At 39.5% G+C, this 24,760-nt stretch overlaps 1 protein-coding gene across 1 annotated transcript; it reads left to right on the top strand.

Annotated features, from left to right (window-relative positions):
* The first annotated feature begins 7,754 nt into the window (after window positions 1-7,754).
* Window positions 7,755-22,762, top strand: LOC139442119 (sphingolipid delta(4)-desaturase DES1-like). The gene is made up of 3 exons (XM_071222920.1): window positions 7,755-7,973; window positions 16,381-17,123; window positions 17,979-22,762. The coding sequence occupies exons 1-3, from the start codon at window positions 7,892-7,894 to the stop codon at window positions 18,267-18,269; spliced, it is 1,116 nt and encodes a 371-aa protein (XP_071079021.1). The 5' UTR covers window positions 7,755-7,891; the 3' UTR covers window positions 18,270-22,762.
* The last annotated feature ends 1,998 nt before the right edge of the window (window positions 22,763-24,760 follow it).

Genomic DNA, 24,760 nt, shown 5'->3' with positions numbered 1-24,760 from the left:
CCAGAAATGAATATACCGGTTGTCACAGATAAATACGTGGTCAGGTTATGGGATATGAATATACCGGTTGTCACAGATGAATATGTGTTCAGGTTGTAGGAAATGAATATACCGGTTGTCACAGATGAATATGCGGGCAGGTTGTAGGATATGAATATACCGCTTGTCACAGATGAATATGTGGTCAGGTTGCCAGAAATGAATATACCGCTTGTCACAGATGAATATGTGGGCAGGTTGTGGGAAATGAATATACTGGTTGACACAGATGAATATGTGTTCAGGTTGTAGGATATGAATATACCGGTTGTCACAGATGAATATGTGGGCAGGTTGTAGGACATGAATATACCGATTGTCACATATGAATATGTGGGCAGGTTGTAGGAAATGAATATACCGGTTGTCACAGATGAATATGTGGGCAGGTTGTAGGAAATGAATATACCGGTTGTCACAGATGAATATGTGTTCAGGTTGTAGGATATGAAAATACCGGTTGTCACAGATGAATATGTGGGCAGGTTGTGGGATATGAATATACCGCTTGTCACAGATGAATATGTGGTCAGGTTGTAGGAAATGAATATACCGGTTGTCACAGATAAATATGTGGGCAGGTTGTAGGATATGAATATACCGCTTGTCACAGATGAATATTTGGGCAGGTTGTAGGATATGAATATACCGGTTGTCACAGATGAATATGTGAACAGATTGTCGGATATGAATATACCGGTTGTCACAGATGAATATGTGAACAGATTGTTGGATATGAATATATATTGTTGTTACAGATGAATATGTGTTCAGGTTGTAGGATATAAAAATACCGGTTGTCACAGATGAATATGTGGGCAGGTTGTAGGATATGAAGTCCGGTTGTCACAGATGAATATGTGTTCAGGTTGTGGGATATGAATATACCGATTGTCACAGATGAATCTGTGGTCATGTTGTAGGATATGAAGTCCGGTTGTCAAAGATGAATCTGTGGTCAGGTTGGCGGATATGAATATACCGGTTGTCACAGATGAATATGTGGTCAGGTTGGTGGATATGAATACCGGTTGTCACAGATGAATATATGTTCTGGTTGTAGGATTTGAATATACCGGTTGTCGCAGATGAATATGTGAACAGATTGTAGGATATGAATATACCGGTTGTCACAGATGAATATGTTTTCAGGTTGTAGGATATGAATATACCAGCAGATGAATATGTGTTCAGGTTGTAGGATATGAATATACCAGCAGATGAATATGTGGGCAGGTTGGTGGATATGAATACCGGTTCTCACAGATGAATATATGTTCTGATTGTAGGATTTGAATATACCGGTTGTCGCAGATGAATATGTGAACAGATTGTAGGATATGAATATACCGGTTGTCACAGATGAATATGTGGGCAGGTTGGCGGATATGAATACCGGAATTGAAGTTCAATATGTAATAATTTAATTTCTATCGTTTTGAGACATCCCTCGGATTCCCCAAACCCTAATTGTGTTTTGTTGACATCCCCAAAAAGAATGACCTTCAGCAACAAATACACAATAATTGTTCCATTGTATAACACCTGGTGTCCTCACTGATTTTCAGTGGTCCATTCATATAATTTCACAACTTGTTTGGCCTTTACGCCAAATGGAATTTGTTCGGTGTATAATCTACACTGGTTATTCTCTTGCATTGACAATTTATATATATTTGCTATACACACCACAATTCATTAGGATGAACACAGCACGTACATTTCAGCACTGTATTTTCACACAACTGGATTACACATCTACAAGGAAGGCTACATACACACGGAATTCCAAGTAACAATTAACTGTTATTTACAGACCTGGGCCGGTTCCACAAAGCGACCTCAGCTCCGACTGTGGTACGAGTTTGCGCTGAGATCGTCTTGTGGAACTGGACCCCATGAACTGTAAATCCCCAGTGTTAAGCTGATTTCGATTGATGCAAATAATGTCTTGAACGACCGTCGCAAAATTGACTGAAAAGACATTACGCGCGACAACACGTGACATATTAACCCCTTCCCTTTACAACCTTCAACTCAAAAACAGCAAACAATTGTGTTGTCTATAATATATTCAAAAATATTAAATGCCGTTGTTCGCAACACCTGAAACAGCTGGTGTTGGTGATATTCCGCGGATGTTTTATTTCCACATTCAATTGAGGACACCGAGTTATTTTGTTTGTTCCATGTCACTGGTTAGCCGTGCTGTATGCATTTCATCAATACACTGGTTCTGATGAACTGGCGCGTTGCCAAGCGCGTGGGCTGAAGATTTAAACTATATTTAGTATACTTGCTAATGAAACAAGCATACTCGTCAGTAGTTATCAATAAGATTATTTTTATGCAGGATGTTTAGAAGGATTTCACAAGGATATGCATTAAGTTAACGGTGACTTCTCATGCTCATGCTCATACACTCATTCTGCCTATACTCATGCTGCCTACACTCATTCTGCCTACACTCATTCTGCCTACACTCATGCTGCCTACACACACTCTGCCTACGCACACTCTGCCTACTGTTTCTGCCTACAGTCATTCTGCCCACACTCATGCTGCCTACACACATTCTGCCTACACTCATGCTGCCCACACTCATGCTGCCTACACACATGCTGCCTACGCACACTCTGCCTACTGATTCTGCCTACACTCATTCTGCCCACACTCATGCTGCCTACACACATGCTGCCTACGCACACTCTGCCTGCTGATTCTGCCTACACTCATTCTGCCCACACTCATGCTGCCTACACACATTCTGCCTACACTCATGCTGCCCACACTCATGCTGCCTACACACATGCTGCCCACACTCATGCTGCCTACACTCATGCTGCCCACACAAACTCTGCCTACACACACTCTGCCTACGCACACTCTGCCTACTGATTCTGCCTACACTCATTCTGCCCACACTCATGCTGCCTACACACATGCTGCCCACACTCATGCTGCCTACACTCATTCTGCCTACACACACTCTGCCTACACTCATTCGGCCTACACTCATGCTGCCTACACACATTCTGCCTACACACACTCTGCCTACACACACTCTGCCTACGCACACTCTGCCAACTCATTCTGCCTACACACACTCTGCCTACACCCATTCTGCCTACACACACTCTGCCTACACACACTCTGTCTACACTCATTCTGCCTACACTCAGGCTGCCTACACTCAGGCTGCTTACACTCATTCTTCCTACACTCATTCAGCCTACACACACTCTGCCTACACCCATTCTGCCTACACACACTCTGCCTACACCCATTCTGCCTACACACACTCTGCCTACGCACACTCTGCCAACTCATTCTGCCTACACTCATGCTGCTGACACCCATTCAGCCTACACACACTATGCCTACACACACTCTGTCTACACTCATTCTGCCTACACTCATTCTGCCTACACTCAGGCTGCTTACACTCATTCTTCCTACACTCATTCAGCCTACACACACTCTGCCTACACCCATTCTGCCTACACACACTCTGCCTACACACATTCTGCCTACACACACTCTGCTTACACCCATTCGGCCTACACTCATTCTGCCTGCACTCATTCTGCCTACACTCAGGCTGCCTACACCCATTCTGCCTACACTCATGCTGCCTACACACACTCTGTCTACACACATTCTGCCTACACCCATTCTGCCTACACTCATGCTGCCTACAGACACTCTGCCTACACTCATTCTGCCTACACCCATTCTGCCTACACACACTATGCCTACACTCATTCTGCCTACACTCATGCTGCCTACACACATTCTGCCTACACACATTCTGCCTACACTCATTCTGCCTACACTCATTCTGCCTACACTCATGCTGCCTACACATATTCTGCCTACACTCATGCTGCCTACACACATTCTGCCTACATACACTCTGCCTACACACATTCTGCCTACACTCATTCTGCCTACACACATTCTGCCTACACACATTCTGCCTACACACATTCTACCTACACTCATTCTGCTTCAACTTATACATGCTGACCAACCTCTTTATTAAATGAGGCAGTCCGTTTGTTAACCCATTTGCAACTCTCTGTCTGTAGAGATTGCCTAGTAGTTAAAGCGTTCGCTCCTCACGCCGGGTTCGATTCCCGACATGGGTACAATGTGTGAAGCCAATTTCCGGCGTCCCCTGTCGTGACATTGCTGGAATATTGCTAAAATCGGCGCAGAACCAAGCTCACTCACTCACTCTGTCTGTTAGGCACAAGAACACATGCAACAGGGAACATTTCATCTGAGGCAAAAACTAGTTATCTGTCATCAGCACCGACCAGGAAGGGGGTGTTGTTCTCGTTGTTGTCCGTTGTTCATGGATGTCTACTTCAGCCAGCGCTGTTGGAAATGTTGGTTGGTTCTTTCATCTGTGTCTGTAGAGGCTGGCATCGATACTTTTGAAGGAAGGGGCAGTAGGTGGGTCAACCTCTGTTACGGGATCAATTTCCTATTTGTAAATCTTATGCATTGGAATAATTTCTCCTCTGGCTCTAGGTCTGGGGGTAGTCATAATACAAAGCACTGCTATGCCTTCTATCTGGGGATTACTATGAGCAGATAACGACTTGAGATTGTCACCGACCGTGCTCAAACATCCATTACAATCAGCAAATACATATTTCCAATGTGTAGCCGTACATTCAGCGTATATCGACAACCAGATACGTTGATATGTCTTTCTTGCTATACTGGTCTTGTAATTTTCGTTGACAGGACGAGTCTATTGTGGGAAAGGGAAGACGGGTATTCGGTAAGCATTCAATCATGTGGAACGTATCCTCTAATTGAACTTGAATGTGTATTATAAGGGTATGGACCCGGGAGTATCAAATTTGATATTTAGGAGGAAAAATCCTCTTGGCGTTCCCGGGACCAGTAAGGACTGAGACCCGGTTCAATGACACGGGAGTTGGCCCTCCCGGTACCAGGCAAATAAAAAGAAAACAAAGGAGTACCGCTCATCAATTTCATTACCGTATTTAAGCCTAAAAAGTTAATGACCGTTCAAAATGTACATATTCATATCTATGTTCAGTCAGGTAAGAAGTTAATGTTTAATGCTTTTGAAGTTAAAATGTATAAAAAGTTGAAAATGTACATATTCATAATAATCCATCAATATTCCATCAAAGAATTCCTCGAATTATGAGTTCGGCTTTGTTTATTGTTCAATCCACGTGAGGCAGATCCGACACGTGGTCTGTATAGAGGGGTAACCAAGTAGGCGACGTTGTCGGTGAGGTTATTTTACCTGGATATGCAATAAGTAAACGACGTTGTCGGTGAGGTTATTTTACCTGGTTATGCAATAAATAAACGACGTTGTCAGTGAGGTTATTTTACCTGGATATGCAATAAATAAACGACGTTGTCGGTGAGGTTATTTTACCTGGTTATGCAATAAGTTAACGACGTTGTCAGTGAGGTTATTTTACCTGGATATGCAATAAGTAAACGACGTTGTCGGTGAGGTTATTTTACCTGGTTATGCAATAAGTTATCGACGTTGTCGGTGAGGTTATTTTACCTGGATATGCAATAAATAAACGACGTTGTCAGTGAGTTTATTTTACCTGGTTATGCAATAAGTTATCGACGTTGTCGGTGAGGTTATTTTACCTGGATGTGCAATAAATAAACGACGTTGTCAGTGAGGTTATTTTACCTGGATATGCAATAAGTTATCGACGTTGTCGGTGAGGTTATTTTACCTGGATATGCAATAAATAAACGACGTTTTCAGTGAGGTTATTTTACCTGGTTATGCAATAAGTTAACGACGTTGTCAATGAGGTTATTTTTACCTAGATTTGCAATACGTAAACGTCGTTACCAACAGTGCCGTAGCCGTGGATTTTTTTATAGAATACATTTTTCCTTGTGAAAGTTAACTTGAATAAGAAATGAATAATCTTATAAGGTTATTTTTACCTTAATAACGTCGTCGTATTTACGAATTCATCAAGTTTCGAATCTCCAGAAATGACATCATGATAGAACAATGTTTAATCGAAAAATAAACCACGTATTATCGCGTAGCTATCGTATATTTCATGATAAAACATTGTTCTATCATGACGTCATTTCTGGAGATTCGAACATGAGCTTGCAATTTGATGACGTCGTAAATTGGACGACGTTATTTTTTTCAGAGGAAGGTGTCTAGTGAGCTGTTCCCCATATATGTAACTTGGCAACGCAGATGAACGACATGGCGAAAGAAATATACAGCGAGTGAGAGTTGTTTATCGTACAATAAATTACTGACGGGAGAGTAAATCACTGCAGGAAAAAATATCCCCCCCCCCCAATAAATTATTCTCCCGTGCAGTGTTTTATTGTTCGATAAACAACTCCCATTCGTGTTTATTTCTTAAATACAGTTATACCGCAAACATATACATGGTGCATGACGTAGTTAGTTAAGTCGTCACATGACCAGATAATCCCTAAGCCTTCTCATCCCGTTTGTTAATCCAAATACAGATCTCATTATAGCTAGGCTGTTCAAGGATTATGGTATCACTCAATTAACTGCTCTTTCTTTGGCGGATTACACTCTCTCTGATATGCACGCAAGCCGAATCATGTTTCATGTCTGACATTTTTTGTAAGGTCAATATCACCAAGCCTTTGTACGGAAGCGTAGCAGGGCCGCGGTGATTTTTTGTGTCTAAGTATCTCCTACGTAGGACTAATTATCTCCTACGTAAGACTTAATATCTTCTACCTAGGACTTAGTATCTCCTACGTAGGATATACTAGGACTTAGTATGGACTCGAATAACTATCTCCTACGTAGGAGATAGTAAGTCCTACGTAGGAGATACTAAGACAACAAAAAACAATTTCACCGTGGCCCTACTACGCCTCCGTACGTTTGTTCCCAATGTTGTAGTTTTCAACATAGATACCCACGAATTCCGATATCTTACGCAATCATCGCATCTCATAATTTTGGAAAATGAAAACGATTGCTGAAAAACAAACCAAACTGAAAATGAAAAATCCCGATTTTTGCCTGTTCAAAAAGTTTTCGTTCTTAAGACATCATATTTGTCACTGTTATATACTGGGGTGCTCATACATTTGGAAGTTTTATTCAGGGCGATCAGATATACTGAGTTTTAACGCATTTATATCACTATAACTAAGACTTTTGGTAATATGTTTGTAACAAATTGACTACCAAATTTGAAAGTCTCCTTTTTGGCATTTATCTGACACTTGTGTTGTTTTTTTGTGATCCCAAAAGTCTCTCATCCTTTTAACACGAAAAACCTGCTTCAGCGCTTCATATGTGTTTGTGTCATAAAGAGTCGGGCACTGTCTCTGACTAAGTTCCATGTTAGATTGTACAAGATCATCATTTTAAATTCTAATCCCAGAAGCGAACACGTCTTCTACACGTGATATCCAATCTACACGTACACGAACCTGTTTGGGTAGGCTGTGTTTCTGACCAGAGAAACAATCTCAAAAACGCAGATCGGCAAGCATTTCATTGGCTCATTTCTTCCTTTTCGGAATTGTCCGATCCCGCCCGAACTGATCACGTGGTATTAATGAATATTCATATCCACGAACTCATGTGGTCCGATAAACCTGAATAAGCACAGACGTCAAACCCCGATTGACTAGACTAGCTGTTCGGTTAAGATCAAGGGAAGTAATTATTAAATCCCCCATTACTCATAGGCGTACTGAGACGTATTAAGAAAAGGAGCTCGTGTCGACGAACATATATCTGACAGTTGCGTTAGTGGGAAGGTCGTAGATAAATCTTGCACACAACCAGAGCACAACCATGGGTGCTCACGTATCAAGAACGGATTACGAATGGTCATATACCGAGGAGCCTCATGCAACGAGACGGAAGGAAATCCTAGGTGAGAAATTCGTGATGCATTGCTTGCACCATTGAGTTGAGATGCGACCGGCATCCCTTTCACAGGTTCACAGGTTTTCATCAATGCACGCTATGTGATCGTGCGTTCAGTCATACCACTGAATTTATTCCGATCAGAAAGGAATAGATCTGTTTGTTATGTATTCTAACACTAACGGTAAATATAACCTTTAGTCTTGGAAATCAGCTGAGAATCGAAACGTTACATAATTGCCTAGATCGTGATTGCAAGGCGCTTCATGCAGACACACGTCGAACGTGTCAGAGGGTAGAAGTCGCCTCTAATCAAATATCAGATATAAGTACTCTCAGTAACTCAACTGGACCCCGTATATTCCATTCATCTGTGTCCTTTCTTATATTTGATGAGTTGAATTCATCTGGCTTAGAGACCAGTCTACCTGCACGTTGATGGTTTTGTCACTGATGGCGAACACAGTCATTAGGGCGGGGACAAGTCCAAATTTACTACCGGGTACCTGACCCCTGTTACGCGAATTTTCCCGGGTACCCGCTGTAGGTCTCAAGTTGGGTACCGTACAACATGTCCGACTGTTAATTGTTGTAACCAAAAACTATTTGGATACACATAGATGATCTGATCATGTATCATATACATTGAAGTTTACTGACACTTTATCTTTACTCAAACATATAAATGTCAGAAGGTCTATGTGCATAGTCAGAAAGAAATGTGAATGTGTCGTGTAACCATGTTTTGTTTTACTTGTCACATCACATCACTTGTGGATTCCCGGTAGGGGTGAAATGATACATCGGTGCATTGTCAGTTTTCAATATTTTTAGTCAAGACATTCCACACGATTTGACGTAAATATTCATATTGTGATACATATCGTATCGTGATACGTATTGTATCGTGACCTTGCTGTATAGTTTCACCCCTAATACCCAGTCCTACTCAGGACCCACCCGACCTGAGTACCCAGTTACCTGTCCTAGCCTTACAACACAGGTGCACATCTTCAAATTGATTGGAATTCTTTTGGGTTATTGTGGCAATTTAATGCACCAGGTTAAAAAAATTCATTGGGAAAGATGACCAGAAATGGAGAGTCTGTGTTTTTTTTGCTCTATTCCAGGGGTCAGTGACCCAGGCCCCAGGCAGTCTGAATCACTGAGCCATGAACAATATTCTAGTTGTGAGTTTGTTGGTTCTCGGCTTGTGTCATGAACAGGAGCCATATTCTTGCTTCTGTCTTTTAATATAAACTACCTTCAAGATGTCTTGAGAAAATTCTTTTCATATCAGACTTGTTAATGGCTTTTTTTTTAATCCACAAATTTATTTATTTAGCACATTACCCTCTATTGCAAACAATATTACACATTGTATTTCATTCAGTTTGAAATAGGTAATCAAAGGAAAGAATAGTTTTTTGAATGATCTGAAATCCCCATTTTGGGATTCCTGGTATAGCATTCAACCTTGAAGGCCTACTGCTAGTGCTAGAGTAGTGATATGAATGAAAATACTTGCAGTATAAGATGGCTGAACCGAAAATTTGAAATCCGTCAGGTGTAGTTGCATGTCTCTCTCCTCGTGTAATGCCAAATATAGTAACATATAGTACACAAGTATTGTAAGAGTTTGAGACACAAGTAGGTCAGCATGGCCCTCTGGGATGTTTTTCTGTCTGTAACTATCACTGCATGAATTGCTTTATGTTCAAGTTCAAGAGGTTTTATTGTACTTAAGGCCTCCGGTCCATATACAAAACAAGAGTACAAAGAGATAATAACCGTGAGTACAACTGCTGCATACAATACATATGTAGAGACACTGTTACAAAGTGAATGTATACAATTATTTTACGAAGTGACTTCACGATACTATAAGATTCTTGCACCGAGAAAATGCATGATGAACAAAAAGTGCTAACCTCAGAATTGTTTTTTTATGATTAGAATTCAACAGAGATTTACATGAATACAAATTTGATAAACACAGGTATTTCTGTGGAATATATGCTTCCCTTAGATCAGTATAAACAGTACAAACATGCAGTATATGAAGTTCATCCTCTATACAAGTTGGACAGAAAGGACACAATCTCATTGGCGTCGGGACAGAACGATGTCATTCAATATTAACCATTATTTCAGACAATCCGAGACGAAATCTTGAATAATTTATGCTAAGAGATTTGTGTGTTATAACATTTAAATATAATTCAGGTTCAATCAACGATTCAAAAGATCTATACATGACATATCTTGAACTATTTTCAAGTGTCAATCTCCAATCCTGCTGAAACATATCTAGTGACTTTCTATGGAATAATCTTAAAAAATCATGTTTATTACCGACACCTTGATACATCCACACATAACCGAAACCGTGATAAAATAGCATATAACAAATATTTGATGCCCATGTTGTGTACCCATGATTGTCAAGATTAAGTAGCATTTTGTATGCTTTTCTAGGCAGGCGGTCTTCGTGCATTTCTAGAATTTTAAACCAATATTTTAAACAACGGATATATGCATTAATGTACATCGGATATCTTCCACATTCCCCATAAACCATACAGTTTGGAGTGTTTATTCCTGTCTTCAAAAACTTTTTACATGCATATAAATGTATTTTCTCTATTGGTTCATATTTTTAAAACCCCAAAGTTCTGAGCCGTATAATAGGATACACTGTATTTGGGCTTCAAATAGCTTAAAATAAACTCTAGGTGGAACAGGTTCTAATTTAGATACAGTGGTAAGTAACATGACCATTGCTTTCTTGGCCCTTACAGCTAATTTGTGGACAGTTTTTCCTAAATTCAAAGTCTTAGTAGATAAAATGCCCAGGTATTTATATTCATTCGCAAGACTAACTGGGGTGTTTTTGTAAAACCAGTTTTCATACTTAGCAAGTTGACCACCTCTCCTAAACTCATCTGGCCAAAGATCTGGGTTTGATACCTCAAATGGTTGTTACATGTGCCGCAAATTTATGGTGTTTACCATATGGTGTCACTTACTGGAGCACTCTTGGTAATTTAATATTTTGAAGAACTAGGATTTTGGCATCTTACATAGTTAATTACTCCCCCAAAAAACAAAAAAAACATCAAAAACCACCACTTCCACCACCAACAAACAAACAAACAAACAAACAAACAAACAAACGCCCATAAAACAACACACAACATGAACAAACAAACAAACTTCTGATAAATGTGAAATATGAATTTGACTGAACATGTTTTTGAATTAACACATATTAAACATGTTAAACGTGAAAAGTGTATATTTTTGTTTTAAAGATTAAGCCAGGGCTTTAAGAAATGAAGTACCGGTAGATTGTTTAGGCTTGCAGCCATGGTGCTGGTTGTATTTAAGAAAATTCACACTTAGATTTATGTACATGTCGTGGTAAATACCCATGTTTATATCACTAATTGAACAAACAATACTCAGCAGATACACAAATAAAACCTCTGTACGCGACTGACCAACCCTATGACAAATGCAGGCTGTTAAATCACTTGGGAGAGTCTTGTTGGGAAGTGGGTGTTGAAAATATGGATTGTTGTGTTCAAGCTATACAGAACTGCAACAGGTGTGGGATGATTCATGGCAATGGGAGCAGGCCTGGTGTGAAACCGATTACACCGACATGACAGGGATATTTCCTACAGCCACCACTAGGCAACATTACGGGACATGGTGACTGGCTGGACGCGGAGGGATTTATTAATCATAATTGGCCTTGATCAGCGCAGTCATGGACACAGAATGTTTACTGTTGGTTTATAGATCGAGGTCAATATTATGGATTAGTTTTGATATGTGTGATAATGCTATCAGGGAAGTGTCTGTCCATTGTTACCAATCAGGAAGTGATGTTGATAGATTGAAATGTCTATCCCCAGTTTTGAAAGGTGTGATAATGCTGTCAGTGAAATATCTGTTTCTCGTTTTGATAGGTGTGATAATTAGAGGTGTAATGATACGGTGGGTCATGATACGAATGTATCCTGATACTGTGGGTGCGATACAATTCAACTGACAAGTTATTATTCTTTCTTGTTGGAATAAATCACATCCCATAAACATTTGTTATTAAATTTCAGAGATCAAAGATGGGCTATTGTAGGAGAGAAATACTGTAAACAGGGAATTTTTTGCTACCGTTTTATTATTGCGTGTTTTGTGAACGAGACTCAATCGCAAAAATTAAAAAACGCAAAAATAATGTCTTTCTCCTGACATTCTTCAATGATAGTCTTGTTTGTCGCTGCCATTCTCGCTGATTTCTCTTGAGTTTCAGCTTTGGCTGGGTCAGGTAAACCCAGGGTCTCTGTCGTCTCTGTACCATTACGTATCTCCACATTGTCACAATTTGTGAGTGACAAACTTTCATTAAAATCTTTCTTATATAGTTTGCATTCAAACTCACGGTCATGACACTGAGTTGAGTCAATTAATGTATTTGATAATTGGTCGCAATCCCTTCCGTTCAACTTTCCCTGCCACCTCTGATTAACTACCGGTAGCTTTGGAGAGAAGCAGTCTATTGTTTAGTAATCGAGGGGTCATCTCAACACGGCAACTCGCTAAAATATCTTGTCGCAGTATTGTCTTTGATGTGGTATTCACAATATTTTAACGGCGCAGAAATAAAGCTGTTTACAGTATATTGGCTAGATGGAGCTGTGAATGTTGTACTTTATGTCCAACCATGAAATACTAGAGTCTGCATAAGCATGATAAGTGTAAGAGTCTGTTATTATTCACATGTTTTTACACCAATACAACTTGCAATGAATTGTATTGTATGTATCATGATACAGGAATTGTATCAGGGGCCTTGTATTGCGGTACAATACTATATCGGCATATCTTTACACCACTAGCGATAATGCTGTCAAAAGTCTGTTCCCAATCCAGTTAGGAAGTGATGTGTGAGAGATTGATTGACAGAGAAATATAAACATGACAACCTTGTTTAGGACAGATATTGATTCAAATGGTTGCTATGGATACCAGATGGTTTCTGAACCAATGTTATTGATTTGGTGAGTTGTAGGTTTGCATACTGTCTAGGTACCTGTGTCGTAGCGTGTGTTGTTACATACTGTCTAGGTACCTGTGTCGTGGCGTGTGTTGTTACATACTGTCTAGGTACCTGTGTCGTAGCGTGTGTTGTTGCATACTGTCTAGGTACATGTGTCGTAGCGTGTGTTGTTGCATACTGTCTAGGTACCTGTGTCGTAGCGTGTGTTGTTGCATACTGTCTAGGTACCTGTGTCGTAGCGTGTGTTGTTACATACTGTCTAGGTACCTGTGTTGTAGCGTGTGTTGTTACATACTGTCTAGGTACCTGTGTCGTAGCGTGTGTTGTTACATACTGTCTAGGTACCTGTGTCGTAGCGTGTGTTGTTACATACTGTCTAGGTACCTGTGTCGTAGCGTGTGTTGTTACATACTGTCTAGGTACCTGTGTCGTAGCGTGTGTTGTTACATACTGTCTAGGTACATGTGTCGTAGCGTGTGCTGTTACATACTGTCTAGGTACCTGTGTCGTAGCGTGTGTTGTTACATACTGTCTAGGTACATGTGTCGTAGCGTGTGTTGTTACATACTGTCTAGGTACCTGTGTCGTAGTGTGTGTTGTTACATACTGTCTAGGTACCTGTGTCGTAGCGTGTGTTGTTACATACTGTCTAGGTACATGTGTCGTAGCGTGTGTTGTTACATACTGTCTAGGTACATGTGTCGTAGCGTGTGTTGTTACATACTGTCTAGGTACCTGTGTCGTAGCGTGTGTTGTTACATACTGTCTAGGTACATGTGTCGTAGCGTGTGTTGTTACATACTGTCTAGGTACCTGTGTCGTAGCGTGTGTTGTTACATACTGTCTAGGTACATGTGTCGTAGCGTGTGTTGTTACATACTGTCTAGGTACCTGTGTCGTAGCGTGTGTTGTTACATACTGTCTAGGTACCTGTGTCGTAGCGTGTGTTGTTACATAATGTCTAGGTACCTGTGTCGTAGCGTGTGTTGTTACATACTGTCTAGGTACATGTGTTGTAGCGTGTGTTGTTACATACTGTCTAGGTACATGTGTCGTAGCGTGTGTTGTTACATACTGTCTAGGTACCTGTGTTGTAGCGTGTGTTGTTACATACTGTCTAGGTACCTGTGTCGTAGCGTGTGTTGTTACATACTGTCTAGGTACATGTGTCGTAGCGTGTGCTGTTACATACTGTCTAGGTACCTGTGTCGTAGCGTGTGTTGTTACATACTGTCTAGGTACATGTGTCGTAGAGTGTGTTGTTACATACTGTCTAGGTACCTGTGTCGTAGTGTGTGTTGTTACATACTGTCTAGGTACCTGTGTCGTAGCGTGTGTTGTTACAAAATGTCTAGGTACATGTGTCGTAGCGTGTGTTGTTACATACTGTCTAGGTACATGTGTCATAGCGTGTGTTGTTACATACTGTCTAGGTACCTGTGTCGTAGCGTGTGTTGTTACATACTGTCTAGGTACCTGTGTCGTAGCGTGTGTTGTTACATAATGTCTAGGTACCTGTGTCGTAGCGTGTGTTGTTACATACTGTCTAGGTACATGTGTCGTAGCGTGTGTTGTTACATACTGTCTAGGTACATGTGTCGTAGAGTGTGTTGTTACATACTGTCTAGGTACCTGTGTCGTAGCGTGTGTTGTTACATAATGTCTAGGTACCTGTGTCGTAGCGTGTGTTGTTACATACTGTCTAGGTACCTGTGTCATAGCGTGTGTTGTTACATACTGTCTAGCTACTGTCATGCTTGATAGCTTTATGAATATGTAAATTATTTAAAATGAGATCAACAAAGATGTCACACCCTGGACTTGTGACCTAAATATAAGTTAACTTACAGCTGTACTATTGGCCATGTGGCTTTGATTGATTGATTGATTGATTGATTGATTGATTGATATACAGTTTGCAATCAGTGACTGAGTGTCTGAGTTTGGACAGAGCTGTGACATGAGCAACAATCCGCACCATAATATAACCCTTTTCTACATGTCCTGAGCACCCAGGAAGATTGATAAGTTGAATATAGTATGTGAAAGTAATCATTGAGAATTTTGTTTAAAACCAGCAAAAGTTTCGAATGTTATCTAAGTGGTACATGCGGAAAGAAAACTAACTGTCCTACCTATATGGACGTATGTTGGCAAGTACCAGCTATTAGATATCAGATATACAGTGACTTTAATAGGGACGCATGGTGTTAGGACATTTCATTGTCTTTATCTTCGATAAGACATTTTTAAAAATCACTGGGCGGCAGAATTGCCAAGTGGTTAAAGCGTTCGCTTGTCAAGCCAAAGCCAGGTTTGATTCCCACCATGGGTACAATGTGTTAAAACATACTCTCTAACTCATCTATTAGCGCTTTTGAACAAAACATTCAGGACATTTAGGATGACAAGTAGTCTCCTGGTAAATGGGCCGATCTAAACCCCTGATAAAGCTTTAGTTTGCACAGACTACTGTTTGTGTACTAGGCTTGTGTTCTTTCCACTCTTCCTCCTGTACTCTGATCTAGAAAGTCGACCAGTGTAGTGTGTACAGATGAATGTCTCCTTTATATTTGAATATTTGAAGAGCTGCTCGAGGTTTACACATTATCAGCCCTTGTGTAAAAAAACTCAGTAAATATGATACTCATGAAATATGTACTGCTTAAAAAGGTGAGATCATTTTGAATGAGGATTTGTAATCTGTTTATCAAGGATACTTTACAATGCTAGGTTAAAGTGGAATGACAACAGCGTGTTTGTACAGAGCTATGGAGGGCCTAAGTATAGCATGATCCTTTAGCACGATGCAGGTCAAGGGGACACACAGCTAAGAGGCCACCTAATTCTCTCTGTAATAACATTAAAGGTTGTTGTTTCTGCCCAAATATATTTATGACCCGCAACCTCATGTATGAAATAACCTGTAGGTTAGTTACATTTCACCAGTGATATCCATCTTCATGATTTTTGCATATGTACCATTTTGGATTTGATGTGAGGGGTATATCAAATTTATGTAAATATTTTAATTCACTGCTCTATGCCATGTATAATTTAAGTAGAAAATAAAATTTAGAAAAGTATGTATATTTCCAAATCCCATGACACTCTTCTGTCCCTATGGTGTCCATTTGTTCATTGATCTCTTCGAGACGAGAGAAAACCTAGGTCTTCCTTTTGACAACTCATCATCACAGAAGCGTTATTTCGTAAAGATGAAGATCTATATTTCTGAGTAAAATTTCAAAACTGAATCCCCATTAAGTGTTCAGCAAATCAGTTGACACACTCATTTAAACAATTAACAAAACAAGCTAAAACTTTCTCATGCTTCTGTTTTCAGCCAAATATCCCCAGGTGAAGAAGTTGATGGGCACTAATCCCAACCTGAAGTACATTGTGACATTGATGGTCCTGGTGCAGATCCTAGCAGCCTACTTTATCCAAGATGCATCGTGGGTAACTGTGGTGTTGTTGGCTTACTGTTTTGGTGGTACCATCAACCACTCATTGACACTTGCCGTCCATGAAATTTCTCACAATTTGGCGTTCGGACATAGTAGACCACTAGCAAACCGAATACTAGGATTCTGGGCCAATCTTCCCATCGGCATTCCGATGTCCATCTCCTTCAAGAAGTACCATCTGGAGCATCACAAGTATCAGGGGGATGATATGCGTGATGTTGACATCCCCTGCAAACTGGAGGGGCAGTTCTTCACCAACACCATGACCAAGTTTATATGGGTGTTGTTGCAGCCCTGGTTCTATGCTCTGCGACCTCTGTTTGTCTACCCAAAGCCACTGACAACCTTGGAGGTTATTAATGTTGTCATACAGTTTTCTTTCAACGCTGCTATTGCATATTTCTTTGGAGCGAAGTCTTTGGTGTATTTGGTGGCTGGGACCTTAATGGCCACGGGCATGCATCCGCTGGCTGGGCACTTCATCTCGGAGCATTACATGTTCATCAAGGGATATGAGACCTACTCCTACTACGGCTGCCTCAACTATCTCACCTTCAACGTCGGCTACCACAATGAACACCACGACTTCCCCAACATCCCTGGATGTAACCTGCCACAGGTGAATATTACTCATATGCAGGGTGTTACCTTGATCTACAAAACTAGGGGTCCAGGGGACCCCAGTTACTAATTGTAAGGGTCCTTACAGGAAATACGAGGATCTTGTAAAGTAAACAAGTGGTGTAGTGAACTTAATTGTAGGCACAACAAATGAGAATATGTATGTTTTCACTATTAACTTACACTAATGATTAGTGTTTAGTGGAACTGTTATTAAAGCAAACAATTAAGGTCAGAATTGATTTTTTTACTTTGTGTGCGACTGTGATCGATACTTGTATCGAGCAGATACAAATTGTGATCCAACAATGCATCGTTGTATCGTCCCACCACTACTGTATTGTAAGACTTGATAATTACCGTAACTGCAGGAACAGGATAGGAGTTTTTAGCGCATGGGTCACTTGGTTTTAGCACATGGGTCACTTGGTTTTAGCACATTGGTAACTTGGCTTTGAAAGAGGACGTTTACATTAGGGTTGTGTCATATGGAAAAGTTGGATTGTTAGTTTCTCTCTGAAATAATCAGTCCATAAATTGTTTGATCAACAAAGATTCGGATCGATGTGACTACTTAGGGATCAAGTGAATCACTACGTTTGGAAACTAGCCCCTCATGTCATCAATTTTCAGTGATCCAATCATTTAATATTCACCACTTTTTTGCTTTTTATGCACAATGGGATCTGTTTTGGCGATCAGTTTCATTTGTGAAGGAATTTCGATGTCAATTGTGGGTTAAATGCTACAAATAACAACAAAACATGTTACATATGTTTTACGCAGTACCACTATATATAACACAAGCAATGCTGCAATATGTATAATCTATCAAAAACTTGTTCACTTTCAGGTAAAGAAGATTGCACCTGAGTATTATGACAATCTACCCTGTCATAGGTCATGGGTCAAGGTCATCTACGACTTCATCACTGACCCTGAGATTGGGCCCTATTCCAGAATTAAGAGGAATCCAAAGACAGACAAGCAGTCAACCAACGGGAAGGCTGTTGAAACAAATTCTGAATCGAACAACAATGGTGACATTAAGGCCACCAATGGAGACATTAAACCCACCAATGGTCATGTTCAGAATGGACTTGAACACAGAAGTGTTTCCAAAACTCCTCTTCAAAGTTCTTAATATTCCATTATTGTAATATATATTACTAGGTAATAATAATAATGTTGCCATGGTAATTGGTAATGTGGTGTTATATTTCTATAACAACTGTACATATGTTGTTTGATATTTACATCAAGTATGCTTAGCCATCCTCAAGTTCAGCAAAGGATTGTTATGGCTCCATTGTCTCTCAATTTTAATTAATTCATTTGAACAAAGTTAATTGAAGTGGTATTTTTTACCAAATATATTATCAGAGAAAAGTGAAAAAGCCTGTTTTTTGTCTCTGGCTTTTTATTAATATTATGCAGTATTTTGTTCATACCAGCATCAGATATGAACATGGGCATTCAGCGTTAGAAATTAGGGCAAGTCCTATAGTCCTTGCCAAACTGCCCAAGTGTTAAGGTATAGGGACTAGTAGAAATCACTGGCATTATAATTGTAGAATCATAATAGTATTTTCTTATGCATACGTATAGGATTTTCTTACTTTACAGTTTAACATTGCTCCACATTTTTTTCATGGAATTATTAACACATAGATCTTCAATAGCCATATTGGCGTGTAGAGATTATTCGTCTCCTGTTCTGAAACTGTCTCCAGACCTACAGTATCAGCTACATTGACATAGGTTTTATCGTAATGGTTGTCGAGTCTGGAAATGTCTGGTGTGTGTTTAAACTCAAATAACCTATTCTGCTAGAAGTGTGTTCACACCAATTTAGATTCTGTGAAATGGAGCTAGTGTGTCAGTTAATAGCAGGCCTCAAAGTTGCAACTAAAACGGTCGCCAATGCGACCAAATTTTCAATTTGTCTACTGTCTAAAATTCAGAGGTAGCCAAATGACAACCTTGTTCAATATCTTGTGGCGACTAAATTCTATTGCTACACATATTTAGACACAAAAATAAACAAGTCTGCTACTAATTGTACTCGCAAATAATTCCTCCTAAAGTTAAAAATGAACTGAAATACATAAATATTAATGTAATTAGTATTTTATTTTAGTTGATAGTTTATTGGGGGCGGTCGGGTAGCCTAGTGGTTAAAGCGTTCGCTCGTCACGCCGAGGACCTGAGTTCGATTCCCGACATGGGCACAATGTGTGAAGCCCATTTCTGTTTTCCTCCACCGTGATATTGCTGGAATATTGCTAAAAGCGGCGTAAGACCATACTCACTCACTCACTCACTGATAGTTTATTGGATAAGCAAGGATATACCTATATTATCTACTGACATAAATTGCATCATTGTTCGAGTCACAAATAACAAAACTCAAGTACAGTTTCCACTAATATACAATAATAGTTATTTGATCAAAGATAATTTCAAATGCTTTTGGCTACCTACACTATTGGCTGGACTTCTTAATTTTACCACTGGCTACCTGGAAAAAAAATACTTGTAGCCATATGGCTACTTGGTAAAAATTTAAACTTTGAGGCCTGAATAGTAAGTTTAAGGTTTCTGTTATGTCCAAGAATTAAGTTCAAATACTACACTACTCAAATAAATTAGGGCCACCTAGGGATCCAACTGCTGTGGGACCCGTGAAGATCAGGGGTAGAATAGGTCTTCAGCATCCAATGCTGGTCGTAAAAGGCGACTTTGCTTGTCGTAAGAGGTGACTCTCGGGATCGGGTGGCCAGGTTCGCTGACTTGGTTGATGCATGTCATCGTATTTCTATTGTGTAGATCGATGCAGATTGATTAATTACAGATGCGGTCATATAGCTGGAATATTGCTGAGTGTTGCAAACACTGTATGGATACTCTAGTGGTTGTACAGGCCTATGCAAGCAGTGGCTGATGTTACGTACAGCATTGGTGTATTGGAGACTCAAAGCAGTTTATTATTGAAGTTTGAATCAAAGATCATCCTGAGTGTTTAAAATCTTGAGTTAGTTTAGTGTGAGAGAAAGAACTGTGTGCTGTGCTGTGTTTTAGTTTGTGGATGGATCGCCCCCTTTTTTCTTATCTTGTAACATTTATTTATACTACTTATTGAAATTGAGTCAAAATGAATTTTTTGGTTTAGATTTTATAAACCATGAAACTGTAAACAGGAAAACAATGTTGGGTCCATTTTTACAATGTTTATTGAATATGATTATTCCAAGTTTCTTAAATTCAACTAAACTGTAAAGATCCATGGACGTTTGACAATCGAACATGGCGTGACTGGCCGAGTCTGACATGGTAGTCCTACACCTCCATGATTCAAAACCATCAGGGGGCGGTGGTGTAGCCTAGCGGTTACGGCGATTGCTCGTCACGCGGATGACACCGGTTTGATTTCCCCACAGGGGTGCAAAGTGTGAAGCCCATTTCTGGTCTCCCCCGCCATGATTTTGTTTGAACATTGCTGAAAGCGGCATAAAACCATACTCACTCAAAAGCTGGGGAACTACCACCATCTACCATCTACATCACCATGAACATCACTATGAACATCCCTATGAACATAGCCGAGACTTGTTTGTAATGCTCACGGCTAATGGTTGTACCGTACTTTGTATCAGTGTCACTGAAAAGATGGTTCTGTGTAAGTAGAGAGAAAGTAATCACCTCAATTTTCAGGCTGAAAAGTCCGACAATATCTGTAGCATGATGAGCCGGGTGATGGAAACAAACACATTCTGAACATCAAGTTTACTTATAAATTTTGTTCTATTTCAATCTCATGGCAACTGAGATTGTTTCAGATTTACTGATATTGATATGTACTACACAGTATGTTCATATTTGATACTATTTTCATTTGATGTATCATTGAGTTGAAGTACATGTACAGTTAGGAAACGTTGTGTAGTACATACACCCTAGTTCATCTGTAGAACCTGGATGGTGACGAGTTTGTTTCTCAACAGTCCATGTACCATTGAAATGTTATCAAACGAGAAAATGAAACATACACCTGGATTGGAATGTGTCCCCAGCAATATATGCTGGTCGCAAGAAGCAGCTTCGTCGGTCGGTCTTGGTGACTTGGTTGTTTGTATGTCCTCATACCCGTTGTGTGTTAAATTATGTACAGGCTGACATCATATAGCTGGAATATTGCTGAGTGCGGCATTAACCAGACACACACAGACACATTCGTGACCAACTCGTGTTATTCCGGGACAAGCCGAATAGCGACTCGTGCCCCTCTTATGGCCATTTTTGCGACTGGGTTCCGTCTTAGTGCAAACAGGCATACCTACAACAATTGTCAACTCGTTGCGTAGTGGTGCACATTTATTTCCCCATATATTATATATATTTCAGATACAATTTTAAGCACATCGGGACGTGCGGAATTATACAGTATGATTGAACGCATTTTACTGTGTCTTGGGTATATTTTTATATGCAAGACATATGTAAAATCAAAAAATATTTCTGAGGGATTCTTTGACGAAGAACTTGAAATCATACGCGCATTCTGATTGGTTTGTCGTATTTTTGCAGATAACGTTAATCGATAGGGGGGATGAGTCTTCTTGCAGGTTACGGAAATGGGCGAGTGGTAACGAATGACAATCCTTTATTGTAAGACAATCCCAACAGTGTTTATTCAAATATGTTAATTTGAGAATACTTTAGACTTGACATTGATAGGTGCATAGGTTATAGAAGTTTCTCCCATATGTTCAATACAGGTTTCTTGTGCAATGTACAGGTGTGTTTTTCCTTAACTTGATTGTCTCAGCTTCTAGTTTGATACAAAGGCAAATCTGCCTTACCACTGCTTTTTAAGATCCATCCCATTTTAACCTTAATTTTTTCTATGAATCTGTGAAAATTGCTTGATTTTTTCTTATATTTTAAGTTCTTTATATACATGTATTAACCTGTATGCCTTAAGGGAAAGATTGGAACTTTCCTCCAAATGTAGTCTATTTTACAGTCTATATTTTGTATTTTATATCTTCCTATTTCTTCTCAATGGAGGAGATTATTCTTGTTGTCATCCAAGCATATTTTGTATTGTCTTCCATGTTGTTAGCTTTATGGACCCATCATTAGATATTCTGGGGTGGGGTAGGATGGTGGGGTAGGATGTTTGGGACGGATGGTGGGGTAGGATGGTGGGGTAGCCTAGGGGTTAAAGCATTCGCTCATTATGCCGAATACACCTGGTTCTATTCCCCACATGGGTACATTGTGTGAAGCCCATTTCTGCCATTAACAGAGAAGATGCCCATCAGTTGCAGTCAATGTTTCCACGACACCATTTCATATTTGTTTAGTTTCTGGTCATATAATTTGACGTGTTCAGTCATTGACAATTTTGTTACATTGTTTGCTTTGAATTGTTCTTTGCTTGTTGGAAATGGAAAACAAAACCAGGTGTCATTCACTTTGATGAATTGATGCTTCTTTTTTTAGCTAATTTTGATATTCAGAATTCCATCTGAAACTGTCAATGGATGTTATTTTTATTTACCAGAAAATAACCAAAAATGTTTCACATTGTCAGCATTGTCAAGAAAGGTGGATAATAAAACATCAACAATTGGAATATTCTGGAATTGATATACATGTAGTTGTACAAATGAAGCAAGTATGAAGGCAATGTAGGAGATATAAAACGTATAATATGAAGGCAGCGCATGGACAATAGAAGAAAAATGTCTACGAAGGCAGCATATGAACAAACGGACAACATGAAATATGAAAGTGCAACATGAAATATGAAAGTGCAACATGAAATATGAAAGTGCAACATGAAATATGAAAGTGAAATATGAACTATGAAAGTGAAACATGAAATATGAAAGTGAAACATGAACTATGAAAGTGCAACATGAAAGTGCAACATGAAATATGAAAGTGTTACATGGAACATGAAATGCAATATTAATATGAAAGTGAAACATGAAATATGAACGTGCAACATGACATGAAAACACAGCGTGGGTCGATGCTCATGATGTCAATTACTGGATTGTCTGGTTCAGACTCGATTATTTTACAGACCGCCAACATGAACATGAAAGTGCAACATGACATGACAAGTGCAACATGACATATGAAAGTGAAACATGAAATATGAAAGTGCACCAAAATATAAAAGGGCTACATGAAATATGAAAGTACAACATGAATTATGAAAGTGCAACATACCATATGAAAGTGCAAAATGAAATATGAAAGGACATGTAAGAAAGTGCAAAACAAAATATGAAAGTAAGAAATGAAATATGAAGGTCCAACATGAAATATCAAAGGGCTACATAAAATATCAAAGGGCTACATGAGATATGAAAGGGCAACATGAAATATGAAAGGGCAACATGAAATATGAAAGGGCTACATGAAATATGAAAGAGCAAGCGTTCAATCTTTTACATTGTTTTCTAATTGTTCGTTATAACTGAAATACGTTTCTAGCAAGTTTCATGCTAATGTTTTCCATACACTCCATTTCCCGGGACTAACAAGTGATGAAGGGTAAGTAATGACGTGAACAGTGCGGGTGGAACCACGGCTCAGATAACATTGCAATTGTAAACTACTTTGACTTCACCTCTGTGCCTGTCAGTTTGATAAAGGGGATGTCAAGGTGTAATATCAACCACTGCTTGACACAGTAACACTGTTTACCGACTGGCATCGTGCATTGATTGACCGGTAACATGGGCTCTATCAGCAGACGTTCGAACACCTAGATAACAATGGATCGGAACGTGAGGGAATGTTGATAGGTATCTGCCGTCACGCGACGTTGTTCATACATTCGACTACTGGTTTACCTGGTCCAGACTCGAACATTTTCATGTATTTACTGGTAGTTGGAATATTGCGGACAGCAGCGGCGTTAGACAACATTCACTCATGTGGCTTTTGTCCATTAGATATTCTACTCACCAGAAGTAGGGGACCACCCGATTCTTTCATATTACTATAGTTATTCTCTCATTACAGGTTAACTATATAAAGGAGCTCAACCTATTACAAAAAAAGTACGAGAATCTGTACTTTACTAAGAAAGTGTTATCCCAAATATGACATTTGTTGCATTTGACCACTTTCTAAAAGGCATTGTGTGTTCAAAGCTTTCGGGCACGCGAGCCGTGCCTATCTACACTTGTCAGAGGGGCACGTGATCTAGACTGTTAAAGGGGTACATGATCTAGACTTCCAGTTGGACTTTCATTTTGTGGAAGCATCGGTGGCTGAGTGGGTTAGATCTCTGACCTTGTGTGCTGGCGATTAGGTGCCTCACTCTGGCAGTGTGGGTTCGAATCCTGAAAAATAAAGTACGAGAATATGTTCTTTACAAAGAAAGTGTTATCCCAAATATAACACTTGTTACAGGTTAACGATATAAGTATGAAATAATATCATGACAGGTTAACTATAGTAATATGAAAGGCTACTATGAACGATTAACTATATAAATATGAAGTAATAGCATGAAAGATTAGCTATAGTATTATGAAAAAATCGGGTGGTCTTTAACTTCTTTTGAATAGTATATAAAGACGTATACACTGTTGAGAGGCCAAACAA

This window comes from Haliotis cracherodii, unplaced genomic scaffold (genome assembly GCF_022045235.1).
Source record: "Haliotis cracherodii isolate W230 unplaced genomic scaffold, xgHalCrac1.p SCAF_5, whole genome shotgun sequence".
NCBI classification, from domain to species: domain Eukaryota; kingdom Metazoa; phylum Mollusca; class Gastropoda; order Lepetellida; family Haliotidae; genus Haliotis; species Haliotis cracherodii.
This window is presented reverse-complemented; position numbering and strand designations above follow the sequence as displayed.